This window comes from Falco naumanni, chromosome 1 (genome assembly GCF_017639655.2).
Source record: "Falco naumanni isolate bFalNau1 chromosome 1, bFalNau1.pat, whole genome shotgun sequence".
NCBI classification, from domain to species: Eukaryota; Metazoa; Chordata; class Aves; order Falconiformes; family Falconidae; genus Falco; species Falco naumanni.
The window spans coordinates 51,287,496-51,309,629 of NC_054054.1; the positions used below are offsets into that span (position 1 = coordinate 51,287,496).

The following is a 22,134-nucleotide window of genomic DNA, read 5'->3' on the forward strand; positions in this document are numbered from 1 at the left end:
TAAAGGCAGCAAGGGCGTTTTGTATTTGATCTTAGTGCTGAAAACTGTATGTTGTAAAAAGAAGTATCTTCAAAGTGAAACATTGGCACCATATTCAAAGCATGTCACTTTAAATACCTATGAAGAATCTAAATTAACTGGAAATCTTTTGTGTAGGAATCCTGATTTGATTTGCTGAGGTTATGTGTGCCGTTGCTCTGAGTTATTCAATGATGCATCCAATTGCTAATGGAACAGATCCATCAGTATTTGTCTTCCAGCACATGTTCAACAGGTACTTGAGTCATCAAGAGAACACCTAGGAGAAATTGTTCACTCATGAAGTACATACACATTTACAAAGATTAGCACTTGCTTCTATATACCTCTGTAGCAGTTTAAAATATGGTCAGACCAATAAGCTTATTTCCACTCTATTAGTTCCTTAATCTCAATTAGTGCATTTGACTTGGCACAAGACAGTCCTGGAGATGAATCCATGTGCAGATGGTTTTATCTGTGTTTGGTGATATTGTTGTTGCAAAAGTGTCCGAAGACTTACCAGTGGAACTGAAAACAGGTGGTGTTCACTTTATGTAGCACAGCTTTGTTCTAGCCCTGTTTCTTTTTATTCAGGTGTTCCAAATTTTACACTGATAATAATATTCCTGTCTGTTCTAATTTAACAGCCTTGTGTTATACTCAGCTTTGAATGGTCTTATTTTTCATATTTTAAATTTAAAACAGCAACAACTCTACAAACATAATTTTCAGAATTTATTTCTTATGAAGGAAGAAGAAACAATAAAGCATTAATTCGTGTTTGACTGATAAAATAGCTTCACTATATATCAGCCAACTAAATTTGTGTTGCCTTGGAAATTTTTCTTCTTCACAGACTAAAGCAAAAAGTTATATCTCTTACAGGTCAACAGTGTTAGTTGAAGAGAAAAAACAGATTTTTATTGTAATTAGCTTCCTCATGCAACCTCCGCTACTCTTGTTTGATATAATGAGAATATATTGCAAAATGAGAGTGGCACAACCTACTTGTGCTTTTTAAAACCACACACCAGTGGCTGATACTCTCTAAAATTGGATTTACCAGCTGATAAATTGTATTATTTCACTGTCGTTTTTAGCATCTTGGTACTTCTGTTTGGAAGGAGACTGTGAGCCTGATGGCACATCTCATTTACATTAGTACATTTTTCTCTTTACTTATCTTATTTCCTATTTTGTTCTGTATCACTTTTTAGGTAGGAATATAGATATAAATTTTATTATAATTTCTTAATTGCATTTAAAAGAGCCCATAATTGTGAAGTTATCTTATGTCTTGGACAGAAGAATGAATTAGTTTTGAGGTTTTAGATTACTCAGATTCTAAAACAAATTACAGAAAGATTACATGAACCCTAAGAAGAGTTTAGCCCTGATATGCTCCCAAGTTTGATGCTTCACCTGTAATCGTGTCAAGTTTAACTCGTGATTCAACTAAGAATAAAGTGTAGTTACAAGACCATGACAGTTGTAGGAACATTTTCTATAACTAGTCTGCTTGTTTACCTATATCTACTCTGCCAGTTTGGTTACTTGTTCATCTTTCTGCAGTTTTAGAATTTCATATTTTCTGGTGTGTTAAGGTTGTCATAGGAGATGCATACGTGTATTGCATGCAGAGAAATGAGTGAGCTCATATATATACTGTGCAGGCAAACATGAAAGAGGAAATTACAGCCAGAGTGCTCTAAGATCCTACCAAATATACAGTACAGTCTGTAGTAAACACTGTGGTATGTTGTAGTGCATTTCTGGGAGGGTGGCAGGGAAGAGTGCTTCAGCCTCTTTCCCTCATCTTTGCTGTTGTGTTTGCTCTAAATCATTTAACTAGAATTGAACTGTGTAGTTTATTTATCACCATCAGGGCAACAACCTGCTCTCTGTCTCTGCAGCAGTTATATAGGATGCCTTGAATGACAAGATGAAAAATCTCCATGGCTTTAATTTATTCATCTTTAGACTGTAGCTTAAGAATGAGTAACAAAACCTACAGAAATTATGGCTTAGTATCAGAAAAGTAAAACCACTGTGCCTAGAGAGTTCTACGTAAATTAGATAGCTTTATTGGCACAGAGGTAAGAAAGAGTGCATTGAAGCTGCTAAACATACAGCTCTTATGGCCCATGGGACACAAACTGTATTAGGAAAGGTAACAAACTCTTGTGGGGCCAATTAATTTAATTCTCCTAAATTATTTTGTCCCTCACATATATGCCTACATTAATGATTTATCTGAGGGAGAACCTTCTAACTGATGAGAGACGTCAGAAATGGAAATTCGTCTTAATGTACTTCTGCCTGCAAAATACTGGTTTCTCGGAAATAACCTTTTACCCAAGAGACATCCAGATTTTGTGCATATTTTCGCAGTTCATTTTGTTTGTTTGAGGTTTTTTGGCGTTTTGTTTTTGTTGTTTGTTTGGGGTTTTTTAGCCATTTAAAGAGATTTCTCCTGTCCAATTGTTCCCTTCCATGGTTGAGTGATACCTGATCCAAAATTTATATGTTTGCAGTTCTTTGAATATACATCATTTTGAGGCTTGCTGGTGGCATTATGGGCCTCTGACTTATGAGCGGCTGGATTGATTTATGCTGCCTAAACAGTGCAGCAATAGTTGTGGCCTTGCCTTAGTTCCTTTGTACCATTTCTTGTTTTGGCAACACTTGTCTGATAGGCTTGGGCAGCCTGTTGATATGTAACGTTCTCCTGGAATTGTAGGTTTGCTACCATCTGTGGAGAGCCTGGAGACGGAAATGCATGAACTGAACAAGGGCTCAAATACTGCCCTCTCTCTGCTGGTGGAAATGTTTGGCTGGAAGACATCCAAAATTTGGATATTAAGTAACAGGAAAAGTTGACAGAAGCACAAAAATTGTACTTATTTTAACATGAATGGAGGCAGGATTTGCTGGAACTGAACCTTGAATTCTGGTGCAGTAAGCAGAAGGAGCTGCAGTGAATGAGTGTGGCCTTGGCAGTCAAACTCAAGAAAACATGAATTAGCTCAGGTTTTATAAATGCCTGTGCTGCCAACCATGAATCTTTGGGAACAAGTATTACAAAGTAACCGTTTCTACTGAGATGGTTAGCAGACATTAGAAGACAGTCTTCTAATGCTTCAGGTAATACTTTGTTCTTGATAGCAACATGTTAGTGTTTGCTGTCGCTATTGCTCCATCTTCACACAGTCCTGCTATTGCTTTTAAATATCCATATTCTACTTGCAACTGTACATTTATAGAGTTGAGGACACAACACATCTAGGAGTCGGGATAAATGACATGTTTCAACTCCATTGCCACTGTATCACCTCACAATTTTATAGATTGTTTTTGTAAGTCTCGTGCTTCCCCCAGATTTCTTCAGTTTTTTTGAGCTTTGATGTCAGATGTTGAATCTGTTTGTAGCAGTGATTCTTTGTAAGTTGAAAAAAACCCTATTTTTAATATGTCAAATTTTAAAAAAATGAGATAGCATGTCAAACTGTCAAAGCAGCTTTATTTACTGAGGTTTAAAAAAGTTGTATGGAAGAGAGTTATGGCCAATATGTATGGAAAAACTCTAAATACAGCAGTTGATTTGAGAATCCATACATGCTGAATGTACATACAAATGAATGTTCTTAATGTCTGCCACATGTGGAATAAGAGAATAGTTGGTTAACTTACTGAACTATAAGGAGAGTGCTGAATAGCAAAGAGGCATTAGGGTATTGTAATTGGGAAGGAAATATGGCAGCCCTCTTGGAGCAGGGAAGTGGATGAAGTATTGGTAGAACCGTGTGTGGTAACTCCTGGCACTACTTACTGGGATTAAAAGGAAGCACATCCTTTTGGGTAGGTTGTTTCCTGACAGTAGTTAAAGGACATTTGAATTCAGTTGTTCTCCACACTTGTTATAACAAGATCACTAAAATGAGAGAATTTTGGACATCTGCCAAAAATTGGACAGGAAGTAACAAAGTCATTAATAGTAAATGTGTTGATGTTACTTCAGTCAGAGTTCCAAATTAAGTGACTGAATATGCCAGACATGATAATGCAAATTCTAACCCAGGTAAAACAGATACTGGAGAGGAGTAGACTTGGCAGAGTTTGACTTGATGATCTTAAAGGTCTTTTCCAGCCTAAGCAATTCTATGATCAATAAATGGGTATTAAGCAATGATTATTGTTGATTCTTCCAAATTAACAGTAAATTATAATAAATAAACCTTTTAGATCATATGTTGGAAGAGGAAGTGATCCTCAGAACTGTAGTAAGGCCTTTAAAATGAATGTACCTTATCAAATTATATATCTAAACTGTTTAAGTCTGGTATAAAAGGACAATCACTGGAGATTTCAGAAGTTCCTAGGGCATCCAAACATAGCACAAGGAAAAGAGATAAGTTCCATATATACAGATGTGAAAGAAACATATTTTTTGTGATCCTTTGATATTGTCACATAATCTTGAGAGTTTAGGTTAGAGGATTACCAGAAGTGGAAAAGCTTAAGGCAAGAAAGCTTGCAGTAGCTGTGGTGATTTTTTTATTATTTATTTTTTTTTAAAAAAAAATAATATATTTGTTACTGAAATGGGCATGCAAGAAAAGGATATTTATAAAAGTGGACAGAATAAAGAGTCAACATAGGAGATTTTTTCTATGGAGAAGGATCAGTGAGTAAGATGGTAGATAAACAAAGCAAGCAGTAGAGGCAGATGGACTGGGAAAATGGTGACTGAGCATATTGGTTTTGGCTGGGATAGAGTTAATTTTCTTCATAGTAGTTTATGTGGGGCTACGTTTTTGATTTCTGCTAAAAATAGGGTTGGTAACACAGTGATGTTTTAGTTACTGCTGAGCAGGGCTTTCACAGAGCTGAGGCCTTTTCTGCTCCTCGCCCCACCTCACCAGTGAGTGGCTGGGGGGGGCACACAAAGTCAAGAGGGAACGCAGCCGGGACAGCTGGCCCCAGTTGACCAAAGGGATAATCTATACCATGTGATGTCGTGCTCAGCAGTAAAACTTGGTGGGGGAGGTTTGTGGGACAGCCACTGCTCAGGGTCTGGTTGGGCATTGGTGAGTTGGTGAGAAGCAATTGTTCATTTGCATCATCTGGTTTTATTTTCTTCTCTCTTCCCCCTCCCTTACAATTTTTTAAAATTATCATTATTTATCTTTAATTATTAAACTGGTTTTATCTCAACCCATGAGTTTTTTTCTCACTTTTACCCTTTCAATTCTTCCCCCACCCCACCATGGGGAGCAGAGTGAGTGAGTGGCTGTGTGGTTCTTAGTTGCTAGCTGGGGTTAAACCGTGTAACTGAGCAGTGAGTACGAGTTCCATCAAAGCAATGTCTGGTAAGGTGGAGTCATGTCTGACTGCAGCTTCTGCCACTTCTAAGCTCTTATTAGATGACAACGAGATTTGGAGAAGTGGTTGCCTGAAAGCAGAACAAGGCAAAACAGGTCAGGTTCCTGGACAACTGGAAGTGATAAAAGCTACATTCAGAAGATGCAATATGATGTTATAGTTCAGAAAGAAGCCAGAAGATTTCCTAGGCCATGGACTAATGGGACCACTGGTCACCACCAATAAAAAAATTAAATCATGCCTGAAGGTTCTCCAGAAGTCTTTCACTATCTTCCTCAAGTTTGAAAGATCTACATTTGCAAGTTTAAGACTCCACAGGAAAGTAACTGTATTTATAAAGAAATACAGATTTTTAGCAAGTTTTTTCCCCTGGAATAGTTTAAATTTTGTTTAATTTTAGCACTGAGATCTTGCAATCCAGTTGATGGAGAATTTATCCTTGACACAGGGAACTCAAATAATTGCCAACCTTTGATGTTGAGCTTCTTCATCTTTTTGTTCTGACACTAGCCTGTTGCACAGTAATTTTCTTTTGCTACAAGATATTATTACTATGCTATGTCACTGCCAAGTAGGAGCTTCACCTGACCAGCAGTTATAAGTCATCCAGTGCACTGAGACTGATTGAGTAGTCTCTGATATGGAGACCGAAGTGTGAGTTTGTGTTTGGGGAGGACACAGATTACTGCTTCTGTTTCCACACAGCTCTCTGCTGTAGCACATCTTTCAGAGACTCAGGTTTTGGGGATGCTTCTCCTTCTTATCCTTGGACACCATACCATATTAGATTTGATTAAAGTAGATTTACAGATCTCCCAGACTAATCTTTTGGACTTGACCTCCCTCCAAGTGGATTTCTGATATGACTGGAGACTGCAAAGCTGATGCCTTTCCAATTTCATTATCAGCCGTTTTTAGCTTGTAACCAGGAAAAGATCAGGCAAACAAAGCTGCTTCACTGGAGGTGACACCTACAGTTTCAATGTGCTTGATGCAGATGCCAAATACCTATTCACGGAGAGCTTTCCCAGTGGCCTAGCCACAGCTCAGTAGTCTTCAGATACTCAGTTAAAACCTTGACCCTGGAAGTGGTGGAGGAAGATTGCTAGGAAGGCAACAATACTTTCCTTTTCTAGCCAGCTGTGGGGTGGAAGGCGTGTGCTCAAAGGAAGCATTTCTTTGCTCCCTGGAAAAAAACACAAGAGAAGGAGAAAAGCAAGAATCGTGTAGGATTTACCTGCAAAACTGGAATTTCAGAAGGATATGGCAAGTTGATTTGGTTTGTCTGGTTACAACCTGGTAATACTAGTGTTTCCTTGGTAGAATAAATTTAGGTGGCTCTGAACATGGAGCAATGAAACCTTGCGTTACCCTGGACAAGTGCTGTTTCAGAGAACTTCGCAGAAGGTACTCAGGAATATTCAACTTCAGGCCCAGAAAAATGTATTCTTATTAAACTTTGTTGAAATTCTTCAAATTATCGTGGCTGGAACAGACTTAAACTGCATTGGTTACTGTTGGATTTGTGTGTACAGGGGCATATCAAAAAGAGAAGGAAAGAGATAAATTATTACTTTCATTGATATTGTTATTTTGCCCCATCAGGTCACTGGGAATGAGGTCTGTATTAATAAATGGTTCTTTTCAACACACTTTCCAAAATAAGACATTTGGATTGCTCTGCTCTGTTGCTGGGAAGAATTTTTCCAAGATACTATCTTTTTATATCTATTTCAAGAAATATTTCAAGATATTGCTGTCAATGTTGCTGCAATTCAGTGAAGTCCTATATAGTTGCATAGTATGATAGATAATTCACCAACTTTTTATTTCTTTTTACTTAAATTTTTACTTAAAGATGATCACTTTGACTTTTAAAAAAGCAAAATTCAGATGTTTATGAGGTATAAAAAATGCTACTGGATATGTCCTTTCTCTATTAAATATCGGTTCATATTAGACTATGTGATCCTGCTTTTGAATATAAAAAAGTATTGGGAAGCCTTTCTGGTGATGAGAGAGTCCCTGTGGAGTTAAACTACAGTGTATAAATCTGCTCAGTATGTGTTTGCAGTGCTAAAAAATGTGTGTTTGAACATGAGTCAGCTATATGCTCTTGGAGCAAGGAAGACCGAAGATATCTTGGGCTGCATTAGGAAAAGTGTTGGCAGCAAGTGGAGGGAGGTAATCCTAGTAGGTAGTAGTAGTAGTAGTCCTAGCAGGGCTGGACTAGGTGACTTCTAGAGATCCTTTCCAACCTCAGCTACGCTATGACTCTACATTCCCTGATTCCAAGCACAAGCTTAGTACAGTTCAATTAATTGTTGAAAAGCTAGTGTAGATGCAGTTTGTAAATGGAAGACCAGACTTCTTTCCCTTGAAGCATGCAAATATTTTAAAGGTAATTTGTTAGTGTAATTTAAATAGTAGAGTCTCCAAAGTAGTTATGGACAGATACAAGATTTTCTTCTCAGCATGTGGTTTTCATTGTGCTGTACAGCCTGCAATGTAACTGAGCTTTCTAATTTGAAATTGTGTTGCACTAAGCATTGTGGAAGTGTTAAATGCTGTCCAATAATTCCTTCTTGGAATTCATGAGGAAAGGGCTAGGGGATTGAAGAGATGTAGCCAAATAGGGAACTTTGTTAGGAAACTTGTTACTTAACACAAAGAAACAAGCCCCAAACCAACCAAACAAAAAACTTCAAGAATTTTTTCTAAGTTGTTGCAGAGGCTAAAATCTAGGCTGAACTCTGCAAATCACAACAAGTGCTTTGTATCTTGGGTTGCTATTGCAAATATTTGCCCCTTTCCACATTTGGCTATTGTGTTGCTAAAATTGGGATTGGTGTTAGGGCTGCCTTTTTCATAGTGACAGCTTTGGTTGCTTATGTCCACAGCAGTCTTGCCTAAGTGAATAGTTTTTAATGGCATGATCCAGTGCACACTGAAATTTTAATAGAAATTATGCTGTTGGCTGCATGCTGGCTTACACTGCAAGTGTGTAAATTCTGAGCACTGGAGGAAAGCCAATGTCACTCCAGTCTTCAAAAAGAGCAAGAAGGAGGACCCAGGAAACTAAAGGCCAGTCAGCCTTGCCTCCATCCCTGGAAAGGTGATGGAACAGCTAAACTGGGAGGTCATCTCAAAGCACGTAGAGGAAAAGAAGGTCGTCAGGAGCAGTCAACATGGATTCACCAAGGTGAAATCATGCCTGACCAACCTAAAAGCCTTTTATGATGGAATGACTGGCTGGGTAGGCAAGGGGAGAGTGGTCAATGTTGTCTTACTTGACCTCAGCAAGACTTTTGGCACTGTCTCCCATAACACCCTTACAGGTAAGCTCAGGCAGTGTGGGTTAGATGAGTGGACAGCAAGGTGGACTGAGAACTGGCTGAATGGCAGAACTTGGAGAGTTGTGTTCAACTGCGCAGAGTCTGACTGGAGACTTGTAGCTTGTGGTGTTCCCCAGGGTCAGTACTGGGTCCAGTCTTATTCAACTTATCCATCAGTGACCTGGATGAAGGGGCAGAGGCACCCTCAGCAAGTTGTCTGGTGATACAGAACTGGGAGGAGTGGCTGATACCCCAGAGGCTGCGCTGCCATTCAGTGAGACCTGGAGAGCTGGGCAGAGGAACCTCATGGAGTTCAGCAAAGGCCAGTGTAGGGTCCTGCACCTGGGGAGGGACAACCCTGTGCACCAGGACAGGCTGGGGCTGACCTGCTGCAAGGCAGCTCTGAGGAGAAGGACCTGGGAGTCCTGGTGGGCAGTGAGTTGCCCATGGGCCAGCAGTGTGCCCTGGTGGCCAGGAAGGCCAGTGGCATCCTGGGGTGCATTAGGAGAAGCGTGGCCTGTGGGTCAAGGGAGCTGATCCTCCCCCTCTGCTCCGCCCTGCTGAGGCCACGTCTGGAGTGCTGTGTCCAGGGCTGGGCTCCCCAGTTCAAGAGGGACAGGGAACTACTGGAGAGGGTCCAGCAGAGGCTATGAAGATGATGAGGGGACTGGAGCATCTCCCTGATGAGGAAAGGCTGAGGGAGCTGGGGCTGTTTAGCCTGGAGGAGAGAAGATCAAGAGGGGATCTTATCAATGTCTACAAATACCTTAAGGGCGAGTGTCAAGAGGCTGGGGCCAGGCTCTTTTCAGTGGTGCCCAGGGACAGGGCAAGGGGCAACGGGCACAAACTGAAACATGGGAAGTTCCATCTGAATATGAGGAAGAACTTCTTTACTTTGGGGGTGACAGAGCACTGGGGCAGCTTGCCCAGAGAGGCTGTGGACTCTCCTTTGGAGACGTTCAAAACCTGCCTGGACATGATCCTGTGCAACCTGCTGTAGGAGAACCTGCTTTAGCCGGGGGTTGGACTAGATGATCTCCAGAGGTCCCTTCCAACCCTCACCGTTCTGTGATTCTGTGTGCTTAAATAGGAGTAGAGTTCACATCTTTTTTAGAAAAAGCAAAGTACACAGGCTTTTGTTTGTTTTGAAAGAAAGTTGCTATTGCATTTCAGTTTTGCAATGAACAGTAGCATTTTTTATTTGGCCTCACCTCTAGTAACATGCCTTTTTCACAGTTGGTAATAGATTTCTTACCATAACCTGGATTCCTGGTGAAATGCTGTGCAGAAAGTATCCCTTCTGCTCTGCAGGACTTTGACTATTGTGCCACAAATAAAAAACACCTGCATTTAAATCCAAGAGAAAAAAAAAAAAAAAAAAAAGATGTAGACCTTGGTAAGTTCTTAACATAACATTTTTATTGGGGCAGTGATTCATTATCACTTGGAAATATGTATGGGTTAATAGGTTATTGTCTTTCAGAAATCTTAATTTTAAAATTGTCATTGACTTCGGTTCATAAAACCAAACTATTGTGTTTGTGTCTCAAGTGTGCAAGGTCCCTAGTCAAAGAAAACAATACAAGATGCAGATATCCTATGATAATATAATTGTATCGTTTCAAAGAAAATCCTTTCAGGCACTGTTCAGACAAGAAAGGGAAGAAGCAATGTTGTTTGGCATTATTTTTCCAAGCAGCTATCTTCTGCTTTGGCAACAATACTGTATCAGTGTGCACTGATTATTAAAGATTTAATTTAGAATGGCAGAAAATACCTATTTTATTGGTGCCCTGATATCCTGCCTGACTTTGTTTCCCTATTGGCTTCATTTCTTGGTTATACTTCATGTTCTGCCTATGAACAGAACAGCTTTCTTCATTAAAATAAAAGTGTGCCGGAAATTAAAAAAAGACAAATTGCTTTAAAGTTTAAGTTCATTTTGAAACTGAGACTTAAGCATATGGGAAAATGCCATGCTACTATTTTCATTCAGTCAGTTGCTCTGGAAGCCAGACGTGTACTGATCCACATAGTGTGCAGGAGAGGAGGACGGAGGGAGTGCGGGAAGGACAGCTTATGGCTCTCAGGGAAGACCTATAACAGGCAGATCTAACTTTCCATCTTCTCTGACAAGAAGCACTAACAAGAACAGACTTTTTAAAAAAGGCCTTGAGAATTAGGATACATCTTTTTTACTGGGTCATGAGGAGTGTTAGGCAGTTAAGATGCAGTGTAAAAAGCCAAGAGTTTTAGACAGTTTCTTATTCTTCTTTACATTGCTCTTGCTGAAGCTTTTAAGTAAAATGACTAGCAATATATGGTAATATTAAATTACTCTGAGTGGCTTAATATGTGTTCTCACAGACAGCAACAGTATGTATAGATGTTGCCTTCCCTCAATTCAGTGAAAGGCGAAAAAAATGGAACAAGCTACACACAATGTCATTTTGTGTAACTCAGTACTCCAGACATTTCAGAATCTCTCATATATTAAAAATGTTTTTAGGAAGTTGCATTCATTAATGTGTTGTCTTGAAAACTGCCTTTCAGTTGCATGCTTTATGTACAATATGATTAATTTTAAATTACGATAGTTCTGAAGGCATATTAACCTTTTTTTTATATATGCTATTATACAATGTTTTCCTTTGTCATCGTTACTATGTTTCATTGCTTAGTTTTGTTTCAGTTTTCCTTGCTCATCAGTAAGGAAATAGCTAACAGATTTAAGTAAACAGTGAGTGTTGGCTCATTTGCAAATTTATCTATAAGCTCATCCACTTGCTTTAGTAAATAAGTGAGTAAGTAGCTTAGCTTTGTTTATAGCATCATAGAATGTTTTGGTTTGGAAGGGATCTTTAAAAATCACCTAGTCCATTCCTCCATGCTATCAGCAGAGATGGGAGAGTCTTAGACTTTCCTAGGGGTTTGGTACCCTAATGCAAGCACTGAAAATCTGTGCTATCCACTATAGGCTTGGAACTAACTAAATGTCATCCCACCAGAATAAATAACGCATGGATATCTCCTGCAGATAATTTCTGATAGCCAGACTTAGCATTCTGGGAGAAAAAAAAATACATAAATCTATCTTTCTTCATAAAGATGTATTATCTGAATCATCCTTGAACAGAGTAACAGTATCTGTGCAATAAAATCTGCTTCTGATGGTGTCTGATTCAGAGCTGTTACCTTTCCCATAGCTGTAATTATAGTGCTCTCCCAGGTGGAGGTTAGTCCACAATGCATCTAGAAGATTACATTCATGAAAATGTAGATATTTCCTCCCCCCTCCTGCTCCAGCCTGTTTCCTTTCTGTTTTCATTTTATTTTGTTTTACTTTTAAAAATCTAGGGTAAGCTTGCTTTGGTTAATTCTCAAAGTTAGTGTTGAAAATAACAGGATGTAACACCTTCTGCGCAGGGAAAGTCTGCTGTCCCTGCTGTGTGAAGACTTCAGGTGAACTTCAGACTGGAAATCCTACTGTCAGTGCTGTGGGTTTGATAAATGATATGTTGGTCTCATTTTATGATCACTCTTAAGTAGTAGTCTTGGTTTTGTTGGATGAGTTATGTCTGAGGCTTTTGAATTAAGATGTCCCATTTTTCCTAAATCAAATGCGCAGAAGTGCCTGTTTAGATCCAACCTGCTTTCAATAAACAAAATAATGAAGGTTTCTGGGCTTTTCTTGCACCAGTATTATTGCTTTTAATTAACCCTTTACTTTTATTTCAACTTTAGAATCCAAAGCCATGTAAAAAGTAATTTGTTTTAATTATACCTTCATAGTAAATGATAGTCTGAACATTAATAGAGATCTCCCATCCTTTCTGCACTAATCTGAGGAAAGTTGCAATTCTGGCTTAGTTTAGCATCAATTACATGCATTGCACAACTACAGATCCCAGCTTTGTATAACATAGATGCAAGCAGTCTAGGAATACCGTGACAGTGACCAGCATCCTGCTGCTCCTCGGTAGCCTCCTTTTACTGTGAAGCAGTGTTTGGTTTGTATGTTTGCATTACCACTCAAGGTTAAAACACAAATCTGTGAAATCTCTGCCTCTGACTTTGCTTTAGATGAGAAGTACATATATAGGGCCCACGTTTTGGCAGTCAGTGTGACAGGGATATTATAAAGATGTTACTGACACTACACATGATGAAATACATTGTAGCCTTTCTGGTATACTATAATAGAGAAGCAAAACTTTCTCCTTATTTTTTTTTCTTTATTTTTTCTTTCTTTTTTTTTTTTTTCTTTCTTCTAAATTAATACCTAATCCCACTTGGTACAAGCATTACTTTCCATGCAGCCTGCTGAGCATCATTTTATAATGAGGTTTCATCACAGTGGGTATTCTATAATAAGCTATAAGACCTTTCCCTTACTCCCTCCCCAACCCTTACATTCACTGGCCTATATTTTCTGAGGACTGGGGACAGTGAATAGTCTCTGTGAGTGTCTGGGGACTGTAAGTAGTCTCAGTTTTGGGGTGTGCTGCCTGAGGCCCCTTGAGTAGACCTGATTTTTTCAGAAGGCCAATTCTTTTGGCTTATCTAATAAGGACTTTCCTATTAAAATAGCTAAGAGATTAAGAAATCCAAAATCAATGTATTCCCAGCATACACTCTCTTCTCTGTTTGATTCGTTTTCTGTCTGCTTGTCAGGTGCAGTAGAGGTGTTATGGATGAGAGTAGTCTGGGGTGGTTGGTGGAGGAAATAAGGAGAGAACTAGATTGGATGCTGCTTGGTTTTATTTATTCCCTAGAACTGTGAGACCTCATTGCCAATTGCATGTCCCGATAGCAGATTTCTGGACACACACATGGCCTTTTCCCAGCCCTGGTTCTCTAGTTGTTTACTGGAGAGAGGCGTGTCAGGTATACAGTCTTTGTTTTTGAATGTTGAGGATGAGTTTTTAATAATGTTTTAGGAATGGTGACTTTTAAAAGTGTGGTAGCACTTCTAATATTTTATATCAATGTTGCAGGTGGGTAAACTGAGAGAGAAAATCCAAGAAGTTAAGCAAGAAAGGGAGCAGGAGCAGCACAAGCACACTGCATATGTTTCTGAACTGAAAGCCAAGCTCCATGAGGAGAAGATGAAGGAACTCCAGAGTGTCAGAGAGCTACTGATCCGGCAGCATGAGCAGGAGGTAGCAAGAATGGTGAAAATCAAAGATGGTGAAATTCAGCGTTTGCAGTCGACAGTCAATGTCCTGCGGGACGGGGCAGCTGACAAAGTGAAGACGGCGCTGCTGAGTGAGGCAAAGGAGGAGGCTCGCAAGGCATTCGACGGTGAACGGATGAAGTTGCAACAGGAGATCTTGGAGCTGAAATCTGGCAAAAAGCAGCTTGAAGAGGCTTTGAACAACATTATGCAGGCAGATAAAATGAAGGCTGCTGACCTGCGCACGGCTTATCAGTCCCATCAGGATGAGATTAATAGAATAAAGCGGGAATGTGAGAGAGAGATCCGTAGGCTGGTAAGTTTATTAAGCGATGCGTGCTTATTTCAGTTTATAGCAAGTATTAGTATATTGCTGCATGTGCCCATAAATGTCAAACCACTCTTTTGCAGTGACACCTTTCATGAGTGCTGGTTGCAAAAATAAGCCACAATTTCCCCTACTTTCTGCCCGTTACAGCAAAGATGAACCTTGGCTCCATGGCTAAGCCAACCCAATCCAAAGCTTTATGTCCCACTAGATGGAATATGAGTGAACCAAGACTTTCCAGGATGGGTTTTCTCAACAGATCGAAGAAATAGACTTTCCCTTTCTCACTTTCTCAACTTGCTTGTCCTTACAAAGTCCCATTTGACTGAAACAGTCAGGCATTGCTCATTTGGCAATGCAAGAACACCGTTGTGAGATGGCAAAATTAACTTTGCAGAAAGCTTTTATATTTATATTGGGGGAACCAATTGCTGAAACAAGACAATATCTTCGCTTCTTCTGCATCATTATCCTGGTTATTCACTTTTAAGCATTGTTGCCCTTTTTTATTTTTTTAAATTTCTGTGTTTTTTCTATTGCAGCACAAAACTTAGGGCCTAGGACAGCAGGCTTTTTTTCATGCTTCATAAACCCTAGGGCTTCAGCACATATGGCAGACTATGCTGTTTGTATAAAATCAAAAACCAGGCAATATTTCCCAACAGCAGGTGCCCCAAATATTTGAAATTATTGAGCTGTGTAAAACACAAAAAATCTAAGATGGGCTGTTCACTACATTTAGAGAATTCATCATCAAATGACACTTCTCTTTGGTACCATGGTACTTTCCGTGTGTGTGTTTAGCTACCTAAACTAGCAATGCAATAGCAATGCAAATAAAATCCAAAACTGTAATAAGCATATTTCTCATGTATCAAGTAGCACAGACTTAAATGGAACAAAACACCAGTTTTCTTAAGAAAAATGTTATCGGTTTGTGTTTACACAGGTATGACCTCTTGTTTCTTATATTTCTTAGGAAAAAGGATGGTGACGGCAAGCTACAGACTTAATGGTCGTGATTTTCTGTCTGAGACAATGAAAGCTTTTAATACAGTTAATATTTATGCTTTAAATAAATTGGACATTGATTAAGTCTCAGGGGTATAATTTCCTTGATTAATTAAAGACCACTGCAAAGATTGACAATGTGATGTTTCTGTAAGCATAGTTTCTTCCGTATTTTGTTCCATATTATAAACACAGCTTTTTAAAATCCTCACTATGAAGTATAGGTAATTTTTAAAGAGGAGAGAAGCTTACAACATTGTGGCATGTGTTTTTCTAGAGAACAGTTTCTAAATAAATTTAGCCCTCTCGAAGGGTACCTTAGCAAGACATGGTGAGGTGAGGCACATAGCAGTGCACCCCAAATTCTGTCATCCTGAATTGCCCCAGTACACACACGTACACCGTATTTTGAGTGGTATTGTGAAGGGAACACTTAACTCTTCTCTTTCAAGAGTAGAAGGTTTCAGCCTACTGCAGTGTGAAGGCAATGGAGGAGGGCACTCAGGGTTTTCAGGGCACAAAAAACCCCTCTCAAGTCAGTCAGAATTTTAATTGGAGCCTTACTGGGCCTTTGTAACTCAGTACATCTAAAAAGGTGACTGATTTGGAGGAGTGTGTAGATAACTTGTTTCCTATTCGCAGCACCAGAGGAAGCCTGCTATCAGTCTCACGGGCTTTCACTGGAAATGTTCATACCTTCCCCACAACTCGCCTCGCTCTGAAGAAATACAGGGGAAAAATACAAGGAGCCTGGTTTTGCCTTGTAGTGTCTCAACTGCTTTCATATAATGAATGTAATTTTTTTTAAATTAAAATGTATGCTTTGTTTTTATGAAAGAGAGAAGTGTTTCTTCTAGGAATTCGTAGCCATTTAGTCACTCTTTAAATCTGGGCCGAGGTAAAAAATACTGCATAGTTCCTAGATGCTGCTGTCTTCCTCTGGGGAGAGCAAGTGGGATTATAGAATCAGATCATCAGGATATTTCCCTCCCTTGTCTCCCCCGTATTTTAATTAGGGCAAGAGATGGTTGCCTTCAATTTCAGATTAACCATATTAGCTGCGGATCGGGGGTGCTCGGTTGGTTTGCTTCCTACCCTTGTGGGATGAAATGGCAAGGATGTGGCAGGCAGTGTTATGTATATTAGCATAGTTCCATAGCTGAGCCTCAATTAATGTCCTTTTTTTGTATGTGTGTTGTGTTTTATAGCACTATTAAGAAATCAGTGTCTTTGGTATTAATGGCCTAAATGGGCTGGCCATCCTGTAATTCAAATTCAGAGAGAGTAATTCAGGATGCAGTGTCTGATTGTCTTGTCAGGCTTGGCTGATTTATTATGCATTTTGCATCACAGGTTAGTTCTGAAAATGTATTTCATATAGATATGGCAGCTAAAAGAAAAAAAAAAAAAAGAAAGAAAAATCAGTGTTTTTACCATTGATTGTAATACCCGTGACTAATTTGAGTAAAATCTTGTACTTTTTGGCTTGTCATAAAAAAAAAAAAATAGTGAGAAAGCAAAAAAGCAAAATCCATTGTCTATGAATATATGTATACAATTACATTGAGTATGTAAACAGCCATGCTTCTATTGTACAAATTCAGTATTTTATAAATATTATTAGTCAGTTTTGAGATTGGCTTCACTGTTTTGAATTGAGCTATGAAAAATACCCAATAAGCCTCAATACAAAAGAGACTGAATGGGGAAGATCCTAGTGCCTAAAGGGAAAGTAAAATAGCTATTTAGCAAAAAAAAAAAAAAACCTCCACATTTTTAAATCTGTGCAGTATGAAATTATATTGGAATTTGTCAGTTCCTGTAATTGACTTAATATAACAGTGATTTAAATGTTTCAATTAATTTAACGAATGCTTGTTGATACAGATTTTCCACACACGTAACCTGAAAGAAATTTTATTCCTGTTACATATATGCATCAGCACAATGTGCTGGCAGCTAAGAAACTGGAGTAAAAATACCTAGTAACAAACTGGAGAAACAAATGAAACAATGTCTTCAAAGTAAAGAGATAATTTTGAGAATAAGGCAAGAAAGCAAGAACAGCTATTACTTTACTTTTTCAGCCAATATGCTCTGAGTAGTTGAGTCTGAACAGCTGGATTGTTTTGTCAGTGTAGCAGGAAAACTATGCTGATACAAATTCAAATACTTAAAACCAGAAATAACATTATAAGCCAGCAAATAAGAAAAAAAAAATAGAAATAGCAAACTGAAAAATAATCTGCATGAAGGAAAAATGTTAAAGCCTGTTTTTATGGATCAGGTTTTTTTTAAAAAAAAAAAAAAAGAAAAAAAAAAGAAAACAGAAAACAAAAAACCATAGAAACCCATAATTTTACTTTTTCACTCAAAAACCCTCAGTATAAACAACCCTGAAGGGTACATGCAGCTGAGGACTGCATAGACAAGCACGTGCATACCTAAGGTCAACAGGATTCTGTTTTAATGGCATCATTCTAAGCATTATGTCTGGTTTCCTTCTGAGATCTAGGCTGCTTCCTTAACCACAAAATCAGTGTAAAAGATTCCACTGAACTTACTAGGTGTGCGATAAGATCCATGTTTAAGAGGGCACACAGTATGCCAGATGAATTAAATTTCTTTCTTTCAACTGCATTCTCAAATAACCTCATTAAAAAAAAAAAGGTTATATGCATCTAAAGAGTAATGTGATGGTACTTCAGTTTTCATACTTGCAGGAAAAAAAAATCCTTTTGCTGTTAACAGAATCAAAGTAAAAAAAGTTGGTTTTGGAAGTGATTTCAGAAGTTCCTGATCAGCCATGATTTATGAAGATAGATGCCCTGTTGAAGTGTCCTTAGCCTCCTTAGTCTGAATTATCTGGTTGCATAAATTAAAAACTCCTTCTAATGTGGAATCCTTCTTCTGTTTGGTGTTTGCCAAATACATGTCATGCAATACCTGGAAGAATGTAATTCAAACTAATAGATTAAGCAGTTTTTGAAAGTAAAAATCATGGCAGTTTCATTGAAGGTTCTGTTCAAGGCAAAAGCACTCTTGTGGAATAAGTTTATGTACCATTTATGTAATGATTTCTTAAAAATATTATGATTTCAGTTTCGTGTCTGTGTGTAACGCTATATCTTATGGTCAGGTAAAGGCTTCTGAAAGACTGAGGGTAACATCTTTTCAGAATTAAGAAATTAGATTGTTCTGGTTCAGGACAAAACTAAATTTCAAGTCAAGTCCTTCACATGTTAGTATTTTCTAACCTTGCACAACTCTTAATGTGTTTGTCTGCCTATTAAGTCCTTAGCATGTTATTTGGCATTGGTATTCCATGTGTGAACTGCAGTGTCATACAATCACAGAGAAATTTAGATGGTGACGGTCTTCTCGAGGTCATCTGATCCACTATCCTGCTTAAAGCAGGGCTGCCTTGAAAGTTGGATCGGGTTGCTTTAGGCCTCCTCCAGTCCAATTTGAAAATCTTCAGAGATGGAGATCCACAGTCTCTGTGGCAACGTGCCCCAGTGCCTAGTGACTGTGAAATTTTTCTTCCTCGTTCTGTAACTTTTGATTGTTACCTTTGTCCTTTTGCTGGGCATCTCTGAGAAACATCTGCATCGTTCGTCCCTGTATCCCCCTTTAGGTAGCTGAATGGGTATCTGCAATTGTAATGCATCTCTCAGTCTTCTCTTTGGCTGGCTGAGCAAGCCTAGCATCCTCACCCATTTCTTGAATGCCGTGTGCTGCAGCCCCATAGTGGTTTTACTGGCCTTTCTCCAGGTTTTCAATACCTTTTTTTGTGCTGGGAAGCCCAGAAGTGGCTGCGCTGCTCCTCGAGTGGTTTCACAAATGCTTAATAAAAGACTAAATCACTTCTCTATCCTTCTGGCTACTCTCTTGCTGATTTCGCCCAGTGTCAATTTAACTTCAGTCACTGCAGGCTCTCACTACTACCCATATCCAACTTTCCCTCCAGGACACCAAGGTTTTTCCTTTTTTCTTTCCTTTTTTCTTTCTTGCCCTTGCAGAACTGCCAACTTCAATTGGCATCCAGCCATTTCTGTTGCAGGAATCGAAACCCTCCAAGCGGTAGGATGTTGTATCTGTCTTAGGCAAACTTTAAGAGGGGTTTTGGGCTCATTTCTCCAAAATGTTGGAGTGCCTCTAAATGGTGGTGTTGTCCTCTAGTGTAGTAAAAGCTCCCTCAAATTCGGTATCATCCACAAATTTAGGGATGGTGCATTCCATTTCTCCATCCAGGCAGTTGATGAAGTTGTTAACATGTGTTATTGCCTTCAACTTTTTAGGAATAAAAATTAGAGGACCAAATAAAATACTTCGCCTTCCAAGAGATTCAGCAATTATTTTTCAGTAAAACATGAAAAATAGTAGAAGCAAAAGTTTAATGCTCCAACAACCCCCCATATTACATCCTTTGCAGCAGGGGCACTATTTTCTAATAACATTCATTTCCTCCTGCATTGCCATTACTAGGATTTTGCAAAATGCTTATCTTTAGGTAATATTCAGCATGGAGAGTAATGCCAGAGACCTCTTGTCTCCTGAAAATTCTGGTGCAGAGGGATAGCTGGCTGTTGGCAGGGGCACTTCGTGATCCCCTGCTGCCCTGAGAATGATGGAGCCTGGCTTTTCTCGCTTCACTTGTGCAGTGTCACATACGCATGAGTTTTGACTCCTAACCAAAATCTTGAATGTTGAGACTGGAAAGCTGAGTTGTGAATCATCCAAGTGTATGCAGTCATGCGTGGTTGGGCAGAGCCTGCTGTAGCATGCTTCTTATCAGGCACTCAAACCTGCTTGTATTTCACACACAGCTGCTGATATCAAATTGTAGGCTGCATCTCTGGATTTTGCCATCTGTTTGAGATGCATGTTTCAGCTGCATTCCAAGACTGAGCTAATCTCCTTCAAAGACCCTTCTACTACCTCCAGCATTTTAGGACTGCATCCTCTAAAGATTTATGCTTGTCCTCTCAGGAGCTAATAGGGGAGCATTCCACCTGGGCCTTCTTTTTTTCTGAATCAAGCAGGTCTAATGAAACCTTTTGATAGTGCAGGCTCAGCATTTTGTGTTTATTCTCAGTATTTTTTAAGGGCTCCATTATGGTTGGTAGGTCACAAATCTTTTATATCTCTTTATAAAATATGGAACAGTATTAAAAACCCACAGAAGATAGATGTATTGTAGCACCTGGACAAAAATCTCCTTAAGTTTATATTGCTTAGTCTTTGTACATTTTCTGTCTTTTTGATTACTTGTTCATTATAGCTCTGTCAATGAACACTTGGAACAGGAGGGAGATCTAGTAGTAGAGGTTGTAGTCAGCTATAATAATTCAAGGTGCTTTTGAGAAAGATGGGAGAAGCCTCCTATCAGTAAGTTCTGAAATTTTCTACCCATATGGTGTTTCTTGTGTAATTTATCAAAACTTTTAATATATGCCTTACCTATGGGATTTACACACTTAAAAAAATAAATGTGGGAAAAGCTATTGGAAGAAAATGTTGACTACTGGGTTAGAAAAATTACACGTGAAATTAAGAATTAGTCCTGTCTACCCATGTCTATGACCCTTGTTTCTCCACTGGATGACTAGCATCTTTTCGCCCTCTTCCCCTAAGGTTCTTAAATTAGAAGCAAACATTTATTTAAATAGGGGGCCATGTCTGGTGTAGAGAATGCTATGTACAATGCAGGAATAGTTATTTCCCCCCTCCAAGTGGGCTTTCAGCTTGGAATATTGTTGTTAGGTCTTAGTGTCCCTTTATAAATGTAAAAGGTGCTAATTCGATTTAGTTCTATCTTTAACTGTTCATTTGAGTAGCATCTCCTTTTTGTTTTCTTGCTAACTGGCAATCCTGTCATGATATCCCTATTTTCAGTGTCAAGCATTTAGTATAAAGATTAATTCAATTTCTTCTGGAGAAAAGGAGTGCAGAATTTTGTTCTGCAGTTGGCTAGGAGATAACTTTGGTAAGGATGGGTAAAGAGAAGGTCTTACACTTAGCAATGCAGCAGCTGGCTTTTTCCACTTTGAAAACTGAGTATGTCTCTGCCTTGACAGATTTAGCTTTTAATTCCCTGGGAATTTCTCTTTCAACTTTGTGAGAGGCTAAAGTTCCCCCAAAGGTCTCAGACTTTCTTTTACTGTAGCTATTGAAGTGTGGGATAATTGGCAGGGGATACTTTTTCCAATGGCTGGCTTAGTTCTCTTTCATGTTTGATAAATATTATTAAAACACTATTTCCACTTGTTTTTCTTAGCTGTTAGGGGAGGTATTTAGATACCTGTTCTTAGGAAACTGTTTTATTTTGACGTGGGCTATAAATGCTTGGTCTTTGATATAATGCAGGTAATTGCTGGGTTCAGCACCTAACATTTGACAGCACAAAACCCATTAATTAAGAAATTATACTTTAGAAAGCTGTAATTTTAACTAAGAGCTCCAGAGTTATTTAAGCTATCCAAGGTGATTTCTTGGTAATTTCCCTCCGCAGCTGCTTGTGGATAATCTTATTTTCTCTAAAATCCTCTTTCAGAGGGTATTTCTGCTACTTTTCTTCTCAAAGCATGTAACTGAAAATGTGTTCTAACCTCAGGTTGCCCCACTGCCTTCCTATCACAGAATTTTGTACTGAATTGTACCATGCTTAATTGCATAAAGAAAAATGTGGCTATTCTAAAACGCTTGAATAATCCGTGCAAAACAGAATGTAAAAGAGTTCATGTGACCTTGTTGTATTGTGTAGCTGCGTGAAGTGGGTAAATTTGTGTTAAACTAAGAACAAATCTGACACCAAAGCAGCCAGTTGGAAAGGATTTCTGGGAGAATATATCTGATTTAACATAATACCTGTAAGCCCA

The 22,134-nt window shown here is 38.8% G+C and overlaps 1 protein-coding gene across 5 annotated transcripts in view; it reads left to right on the forward strand.

Annotated features, from left to right (window-relative positions):
- The window catches only part of LOC121088053 (janus kinase and microtubule-interacting protein 1-like), a 246,654-nt gene that overhangs the window by 68,788 nt on the left and 155,732 nt on the right, over nucleotides 1–22,134 (forward strand). For all 5 annotated transcript variants that reach the window (XM_040593753.1, XM_040593733.1, XM_040593762.1 and 2 more), the window contains one exon: nucleotides 13,736–14,230. In XM_040593753.1, coding sequence (XP_040449687.1) covers nucleotides 13,736–14,230 — 495 coding nt within the window. The remainder of the gene's footprint in view (nucleotides 1–13,735; nucleotides 14,231–22,134) is intronic.